The following is a 9,719-nucleotide window of genomic DNA, read 5'->3' on the forward strand; positions in this document are numbered from 1 at the left end:
AATGAAATGAGAAGTGAACGATGAATTGAAGGAGGTAATTCACGTAGGAGGAAGGAACGCTGATCAATTTATTATTTTTTTTTGACTGAACAGCAGAGTCATGTTGCGCGAGGCGTTAAGGAGGAATAGCAAATGAATAGGGAGAAAGAGAAGACACCATGAATAAGTAGGCACTTGAATAAATAGGCATGGTGAAAGGCAGACGGAAATAAAGAAGATAGAAGGAGGAATGATAGAGAGAGAGAATCAAAAAAGGAATGGCCAAGCTAAGAGTGAAAAATATCAAATGAAAATCAGGAAAGTGTAGGCGACAAAAATAATGATGGATGACAGAAGAAAGTGCTGTGGAAGTAAATACGATTGATTGAGGAACGACCATGGGAGATAAATGAGGAAGAAGCAACCGATCTAAGAGGGAAAAATGAAGGAAGGGGGAGTGAGGAACCCACCACACCTGCACCCAGATGAACCCCTGCCGGGACGCCGCCGCCTCGGTCCGCACCTCACGATTACTTTTTTCTCTCCTTTTTTTTCTTTTAATTTCAAAACACGAAGTTCATTAAAGCCGCGATGACACCGGACACTAGCGAGACAATGGACCAAAGACACACACACACACACACACACACACACACACACACACACACACACAGGGACACGGCCCGACGAGTGAAAGCCACATCACATCCACACACAATATGTCGAGTACGGACACACGCTGCATCAACAAACGTACACACAATGCAGAAAACATGTGCACCAACCACCGGAGATACGACATCATCACGTACATGAGTCCCCCACCAAAAATCGTCCCCCCCGACGAGCCACACACCGAGCGAGCGATACACGACTCTACAGGGGGCACCACATACATATTTAGCCAGCACACCCACAGCCGATAAGGGGACGGGAGATGAGGAGCATGACGCCACACGCATGTCACCGCACCACTACCCTGGACACACACACACACCCTCACACACTCACACTCACACCTCGCCACGCTCAGAAACCTCCTTGACCGATGGCTGCGTTCAGATGTTATCGCCGCTGATGTGATGCACGCAGAGATACCTTAAGGATTATCGACCATTTGTTTGGTGATACCTCGCGTTAATTCCTGTAAGCGTAAGCGAAGAGTTCCTGGCGTGAATAACTTGGTGGGTTTTATCGCCACTTCACACATTCAGGACCTTTTGATTGATTCATGTGTCTGTACAAGATTGTTGTCCTCGTGTGATGCAAGAGGCTATCGTGTATATCATCCCTCCATTAATTTCCTTTTATACCTTATGTTTCTTGCAGTGTTAGTGAAGAGTATCTGGCGAATGCTAACTTCATACACATGCTTGACACAGAAACCCCGGCTGACACCTGCATTAGGGATATTGTTGTTGTCTGCCGGGGGATCCAGAGACATTGTCGTGCATCTATTTATTATTATCGTATACTGGGTTTTGTCTCGATGAGTGTCTTTGCAAAACAGGTACTGGTACGGAGAGAGAGAGAGAGAGAGAGAGAGAGAGAGAGAGAGAGAGAGAGAGAGAGAGAGAGAGAGAGAGAGAGAGAGAGAGAGAGAGAGAGAGAGAGAGAGAGAGAGAGAGAGAGAGAGAGAGAGAGAGAGAGAGAGAGAGAGAGAGAGAGAGAGCTTCATAATATTTACAGGACATTGTATTTGCTGATGATGGCAATCGTAGTCATGTTCTCTTTATTTTCATTATTTTTTTTCACATTTCTTTATATTTGATCAGATAGCTAAATCTTACAATAGGACACAATAAAGTTCAGAATAACATGACACTTTTTATTTGAACTTGAGTAGTACATACAAACACACACACACACACACACACACACACACACACACACACACACACACACACACACACACACACACACACGACCATAAATATAGAGCACAAAACACACAATTAAGTTCTGGATACATGTAAACCTTCTCAAGCTACATACTAAGTGATTCTTAAGAAGATTCCAATCCTGCGACCTTCACCCTTGCATCCCTTAATTGAACCCCCACGTGTATTCTATGAGACGCATTCACATTCAGTCATCCTGCTAGCGCGATTATGAAGATGCTAACACACAGCACAGGACACAGACACACAGAGAGCATGAAAGGCGAGGCAGAGAAAGTGAAAGAGGAAATTTTCTTCTTTTCTTACTTAATATGATAGATAGATAGATGAATAGATAGATAGATAAATAAGTGGACAGATAGATACACTGATAAGTTGACGTACAGATAGAATGAATGATTGGTATATAGACTGAGTGATTGACTGAAGGCACTGCATTGACAGGTTATAATGCATAGCTGAAATAAAGACTACGAGCTAAACAAATGAGAAAAGAACACTGAAAAGCGAAAAATAAAGAAGAAAATACACCATTAGATAAAAAAAAAAGTGAAAAATTGAAAAGGAGCAAATCTTTCAAAAGTCTTTGCGCACATAGTATGAACTTAAATGTATACTCTGTAGGTAAGGATACAGTTTATGACCACTAGTAAAAAAAAATAAATAAAAAAATGAAGTAGTGAGGGGAGCGAGTTTTATGCAGAGAAATCTAATGGAGGTGAACATTGATTAGTAATTCAGATGCAATGGATAAGCAGAAACACTTGACAGATGTGACATTTGAAAGGAGTCAGAGATGAGAGAGAGAGAGAGAGAGAGAGAGAGAGAGAGAGAGAGAGAGAGAGAGAGAGAGAGAGAGAGAGAGAGAGAGAGAGAGAGAGAGAGAGAGAGAGAGAGAGAGAGAGAGAGAGAGAGAGAGAGAGAGAGAAAGTATGAAAAAAGAAGAAACCAAATCAAAGAAGAGAAGATAGAATAGAAAAAAAAATAGATACACACACTCCAATGATTTCCCACAGAAGAGACTCACCCCCTTGGCAAACACACACAGCCCCAGCACTGCCCTACACCTACCACTACCATCCCCCACCACCGACGACCCCGACCCACCTGCTCTACCACTAATGAGGACGACCACCGCGACCCCACGGAATATATTACTCTTATTAAACCTTCAACCCTATCGTCTAAGGCATAAATATAGTCTGTATCAACATATGGCACAAACGGGATGACTAGAATACATTTTGAGTTAAGGACGGACTCGTTTATCTTTTCTCTTTTCTTCTCTTTCTCTTGTGCACTGGTAAGCTTCATTTGGGTCTTTCCGAGGGAGTGAGATGGAGGACTTTCTCTGCCTGGACGGAAAGCCTGTGGTGCGCGGTGGCTTCCTATACGATATTAATTAATTAAAAACTGTTTCAGAATGCATTACTGTAAGATTCAGTGATGTCAGGCATGAATATTTATGGCGTCATGTGGCCTTAAAGTTACGCATTGCTCAGAATTAAATGTAAGGAGAGAAAGAGAATGAGAGAAGAAAAGGTTCGTATTTAAGCACCAAGGCACGCGCTGGAATTTTAGGTACGTATCTGTATTTTAATTTTAGTGATTAACGGTTATTAAGGTGGGAGTTGCTATTTACTTTAATTCTTTCCTTTCTCCATCTCTCCCATCCCGCCTTGGGCATGTCCACAGCTTGGCGAGACTTGAGCAGTTCTGAAATGCGTCGCTGCAATACGTATCTCAGAATGGCTGATCCTAAATGACCTGTAAATATAGTAAAGGATATGCTGAATGAGAATCTCATTACCCACATTGCTGGAATAAGATATCTTTTATAATAAATGTTGTCAAGAAAAGCACGATTTGTATCTTGGATTATGATGTAACCTCACAAAACAAAAGAAATCGCTGCTTCAAAGGCTTTTACGCCAATCGAAAAGAAAATCTATTATAATTACTTCGCATGGGGCAAGACACGATCCTACCCTGTCCAAGACATCCCAGTGAGACCCCTCAATACTGCTGAGCAGCCAATCTCAAGAGCAGAGGCAGTGTGTTTAATTTCTCTCAATAGTCAAATGTCTTATGATAATCTGCGTCTAAATAACGTGAACGAGAAGTGTCATTGGACCTCAGGTTGCCAGCGCCGCGTGTTGTGGGTGCTGTTGCTGCCACGGACGCGGCGTGTCACAGCCAAGGATTAAGTTAAAGGTGTCCGCGTCATTTGAAGGCGTGAGGTACTGGAACGATTCGAGGTTGTCCTGGAAGAGTCCCGAGTCAGCGGCGCCGCACAGAAGAGTCACCAGGTCTGGATCTTGGGGCGTGTGGACTGGGTCCTGCTGCGGGGTCTTGGTGGGCACGCTGCTAGGGTGGCACAGAGAGGCCTGGGGCTCCTTGGGTCTGGAGTCCTCCTTCAGGATGCCTGAGAGGACCCAGGCACACGTGTCCTGCGGCGCGTTGCCGTCCAGCATGTCCTGCAGGGACCTGATGTAGGCTGAGGCGAGTCGCAGCGTGGCGATCTTAGTCATGTCAGCGGCAGCGCGGCGGCGACACACCCACGAAGGCAGCACGCCCCGCAGACTCTCGAAGGCTGTGTTTATCTGCCGCATGCGGTACCGCTCACGTGCGTTGGCCGTCTTCCTGCGGTAGCGGGACAGCGGCGGCGGCCGCGTCTTGGGTCCCGTGGGCTCGGGCAAACTCCAGTCGGGATCATACAAGTAACGTGACTTGTATGACCTGGGGCGCAGCTGATACTTGACCCCAGGGGATTCCGTCTGACTGCCCGGAGTGCTGGAGCAGCTGCTGGTTTCGCTGTGGCTTCTGTTGTCCTCGTCGTCGTCCCCTTCGCAGCGGCTCCTGCTGCGAGCATTGTTGTTGTCGTCCACCGGAGGCTGTCTTGCCGAACACTCCATCTTCACTGCGTGCCCGCGTGCCTGGGCTGTGGCCTCGGTCCTCACTCCAACACTCACCGCCAACACTGCTATCGCTCTCTTCTAATGTCTGATCTTGTCTATTTCCAGATCGGATTTCATTATCATCTGGAATGAAACACGAATTCATCGCATATAGTCCTTTTGCAGAGGGAACAACACTTAATTTGACTAAAAACAGCAATATTTCCTCTATGGCAAGTATCCATTGCTAACGTTATGTGAAACTAAACTCCATGTGGCCAGGAAGGCTGGTGATGCTTACAGGAGTGTGAGGTGCAGACGGCGACACGAGTCACAGGTTCAGGAAGATCCCGAGTCAAGGCGTCGAGAGAAAGGCGACGTGCAACCTCACCCCACCACGTCTGCTGGCACACTGACAGTTCGCTTGGGTCTCTCGCCCTCCCCATCCTACTCCCTTTCTCTAAAATATGTCGCCTTTTTTTATTTAATCGCGTCCCAGGCAAGCAGTTACTTTCCCCAGCCGGCACCTGCGTCTTGTGAGCAGAGGAAGTGCACACTCACCGCCAGAAATCACCTGCGTCACCCACCATTTAATCACCCTCTGTCAGGTGGGATGGGAATGTTTCTTGTGTGTGTGTGTGTGTGTGTGTGTGTGTGTGTGTGTGTGTGTGTGTGTGTGTGTGTGTGTGTGTGTGTGTGTGTGTGTGTGTGTGTGTGTGTGTGTGTGTGTGTGTGTGTGTGTGTGTGTGTGTGTGTGTGTGTGTGTGTGTGTGTGTGTGTGTGTGTGTGTGTGTGTGTGTGTGTGTGTGTGTGTGTGTGTGTGTGTGAGAGAGAGAGAGAGAGAGAGAGAGAGAGAGAGAGAGAGAGAGAGAGAGAGAGAGAGAGAGAGAGAGAGAGAGAGAGAGAGAGAGAGAGAGAGAGAGAGAGAGAGAGAGAGAGAGAGAGAGAGAGAGAGAGAGAGAGAGAGAGAGAGAGAGAGAGAGAGAGAGAGAGAGAGAGAGAGAGAGAGATGGAGGGAGGGAGGGAGGGAGGGAGGGAGAGAGAGGGAGAGAGAGCAAATATAAACAAACGCCCAAACAAACAAACAAGTAAATAAGCTGAATGAGATACATTAAGATTTTTCTTCCTCGCCAGGTAAAATTTGCATTGCACTGTGCGGGTTAACATCATTGGTCACTGCACTTACACGTTCACTGCAGCCACGCACATTCAGGCACCATTCACTTGAGATTGTATACAGTGTGTGTGTGTGTGTGTGTGTGTGTGTGTGTGTGTGTGTGTGTGTGTGTGTGTGTGTGTGTGTGTGTGTGTGTGTGTGTGTGTGTGTGTGTGTGTTTATTTGAATAACCATGAACACGAAACATTACAAAAAAGCGACACACACACACACACACACACACACACACACACACACACACACACACACACACACACACACACACACACACACACACCAGCACCACCACCACCACCACCACCACCACTAACCCTTCTAGATTAGACTTAGCTTTAGGATAAATGTTAAGTATTTCCCCATCCCCTCAGTACATTTTCAGTTTGTTAACTGCCTAAAGAATAAACCGTTTATTATTATTATTACTATTATTATTTATACACTATTGAGCAAACCACATCAACTCATAAAAATCTGCGGGATCTCAATCAGCTTTTCCAGATTGAGGGAGAGCGGGAGCCGTGAGCCAGCCAGCAGCCGAACCGACCCTTGCCGAGGACCACCCGAGTAGCAACCTTGAGGCGCACGATGGATTACACGAATAGTTTTATCTTTCAGTGTTTCTTCAACATCGAAATGGAAAAAAAAATATCCCCCTTGGAGGTTGTATTTTTGTTTTATCGTAATTGGTCAGACGCTCACATAATCGCAGCTACAAGTTAAGGTTTACAATCAGAAAGGGGAGAAAAAAAGGTAAGATTTCCAGGCCCAGATGACCCTCCCTCTGTCCAGACGCGATGGTGATATGCTGGACGTCACGGTGACGCGGGAGCTTCCCATACCGACCACCAGATGACTTTAAGGATAATTATGCCATTCAGACGTACAAAAAACTCGACTATTAAATATATCCCTATGACGATCTTTTTGCATCAGTGATACCTGCGAGCGGTGAGAGGGAGGAGGGGAGGGGAGGAAGAGGAGATAAGGGGAAGAATGAGGAGAGACGAGAGGATAGCGGGAAGAACGGAAAGGAAGGATAAAAAAGGATGATCATGGTACGCGATTACATGAGAGAGGAGTGAGAAAAAGAAGGAAAGATAGGGAAGGATGGATAGAGCAAGGCAGGCGGATGCGATGGATCACAGTAATGGAGGCCTGGCCCGGGCATGATAAACAGGGATTAATGAAAACTGTTGTGTCGAGCTACTTAATACACGGCGTCGTTGTCTTGGTCTATGGAACCTGTTTTTAATTACTAAGTCCAAGTGGTGTTCAGTGAGAGGCGCGGCATAACTCTCCCGCAGCCTGCGTGAGGTGCTCCGTGGGGCAGCGCCACATAATGCCTCATGAGGTGACCAGAGTGGAGTGAGACTTTAATTGCAGAAATGATTAAGACACTAACTTCACATTCTTCACATTCAGTGCAGAAAATTGCTGTGAAATTATACACTAATATGTGTAATTATTATTTATCGGAAAAACTCATTCTTCATCCAGAAAATATAGTTGACATCGCCTCAGATATTAGTACGCCTTTACTTCCCCGCCAAGGGGAGCTGCTGACCCTTCCAGTTTTTTATCCAGGCCCACACGGCCGCCACCAGGCCTCTGTTGTCAACATGACGGCATTTATAAAATACTGACCTAAGTTTATTAACAAACAATATGTCAGAGAGAGAGAGAGAGAGAGAGAGAGAGAGAGAGAGAGAGAGAGAGAGAGAGAGAGAGAGAGAGAGAGAGAGAGAGAGAGAGAGAGAGAGAGAGAGAGAGAGAGAGAGAGAGAGAGAGAGAGAGAGAGAGAGAGAGAGAGAGAGAGAGAAAAGCTACATCAAACGTTTTAATTTGCTGGTGATAAAGTCATTCTAAAGTCACCAGGTCCCTCGGGGGAAAAGGGGCATGTGATTACGAAGACCTCTTGAAGGATTAATGTAATAAGATCACGCGATGGAAGCCAATCAGATAGAAACATGGGCCACGATTTAGGCTGCGGGAAGCGGGCGCGTCTGGTGTGATGGCGGCGGGGATTGTGGTGGCGGCAGCACCACTGTGGCTATTGCCAGTGTTCCTTTCATGCCGAGGGAATGGAACCACGAGTTCAGACGGTGCTGGCCTCCAATACGGCCATTAGTGAAGCGACGGTCGCGTGAGGGAGTGGCGAAGGTGACGACCAAAACGTGACCAGGAGGTCCTCTTATCACTACCTCTGTTTTTTATTAATATTTTTTATCTGTGTGTGTGTGTGTGTGTGTGTGTGTGTGTGTGTGTGTGTGTGTGTGTGTGTGTGTGTGTGTGTGTGTGTGTGTGTGTGTGTGTGTGTGTGTGTGTGTGTGCGCGCGCGCGCGCACGAAGGCGTACTCGTACATGCGTACACACAGCGGTTTCTCTAATTAACGGGTGAGGTGAAGACAGCCCCGAATCATGTCTCCTCGGCCGCAGGGAATATCAGGGCGTTGTAATCAACAGATTAACTGCGATAGCGACACACGACCCTTGATTTCAGAGGCTAATTGTTCCCGGAGATAAAATTTCAGGCCATCAGATGCAGACTATGCCTATCTAGAATCTCTTTGGGGAACATTAGATGGCGAGAGAGAGAGAGAGAGAGAGAGAGAGAGAGAGAGAGAGAGAGAGAGAGAGAGAGAGAGAGAGAGAGAGAGAGAGAGAGAGAGAGAGAGAGAGAGAGAGAGAGAGAGAGAGAGAGAGAGAGAGAGAGAGAGAGAGAGAGAGAGAGAGAGAGAGAGAGAGAGAGAGAGAGAGAGAGAGAGAGAGAGAGAGAGAGAGAGAGAGAGAGAGAGAGCGAGGGGGAGGGAAGGGAGGAAGAGAGGGTGGAGTGTGGTGGTGGAGCGAGGCGAGTTCTTTAACTTTCAGGGAGCAGAAGACATAAATCGTGATAAAGAGATACACAGCCAAAGACACGTACAAATGACACCCGCGAGGAGCGTAAGTTAATGGAGGGCGGCCTTGCGTCACCTTCCCGCCGCCGCCTTGTGTACCTGCGAGCTTCTGGTGATCAATTTATGCATCTTGGGTAGGCTTTCTTTTCTCCTAAGGTCACGCGCTATATTGTTGCACTGACTACGTACACTCACTACCACCACCGCCAGTACCACCACCATCACCACCATCTCCTCGCCCTCCTCCTCCTGCTCCTCATCTTTCTCTTCCTCTTTCGTGGTGATGGATTAATTAAATATATCAACTATTCAACCTATCTATCATTTAATCAATCAACTATCTTCCTCCTCCTCCTCCTTTGGCTTCCTCTCATATTTCTTTCAACTAAATCAAAACAGTCATCTTAATTCATTGTCCCCATCAGCTTGCTAACCACTTCCTCTTCTTGTTCGCTTCTTTAGTGTCAACAGAATTATTTACCCGTTCATCCATGCCTATGTGTCTCCTTCCCAGTCTTTACTCACTATCATCACTTCCACGCACGCTTAAACCTCCACAGATCCTTACTAAAGACTCATCATTTACTCTATTCAGTGGTGGTCATCATCACTGTGGCGGTGGTGGTGGTGGTGTTAACATATACACATGCAATTTACATCCAAGAAAAACACAAAGGAAATAGACTGAAGATAAGAATAATAGTACAATAATAATACAAGGGAGCAAACCAGAATATTGTTGATTCAATACTAAAGAGATGCAGGCAACCAGTTTTGTTGTTTAGGAAGACCAATGACATGTTTGTTTTCTTCTAATGATCTCTCCTTAATAGTCTCTACCTATCTTCCCTTCTGCCTCTGCTTTTTTTTT

General features: G+C 46.2%; 1 protein-coding gene across 1 annotated transcript; it reads right to left on the reverse strand.

Annotated features, from left to right (window-relative positions):
• Nucleotides 1-3,966: 3,966 nt before the first annotated feature.
• LOC135100867 (uncharacterized) lies at nt 3,967-5,191 on the reverse strand. The gene is made up of 2 exons (XM_064004379.1): nt 5,079-5,191; nt 3,967-4,921 (listed from the first exon to the last, which is right to left on the reverse strand). The coding sequence occupies exon 2, from the start codon at nt 4,793-4,795 to the stop codon at nt 4,016-4,018; it is 780 nt and encodes a 259-aa protein (XP_063860449.1). The 5' UTR covers nt 4,796-4,921; nt 5,079-5,191; the 3' UTR covers nt 3,967-4,015.
• Nucleotides 5,192-9,719: the final 4,528 nt, after the last annotated feature.

The sequence above is a fragment of the Scylla paramamosain genome, chromosome 5 (genome assembly GCF_035594125.1).
Source record: "Scylla paramamosain isolate STU-SP2022 chromosome 5, ASM3559412v1, whole genome shotgun sequence".
NCBI classification, from domain to species: Eukaryota; Metazoa; Arthropoda; class Malacostraca; order Decapoda; family Portunidae; genus Scylla; species Scylla paramamosain.

What these genes read in the sequence shown, in the direction of transcription:
- LOC135100867 (XM_064004379.1), bottom strand. Translation starts at nt 4,795, where the DNA reads ATGGAGTGTTCGGCAAGACAGCCTCCGGTGGACGACAACAACAATGCT.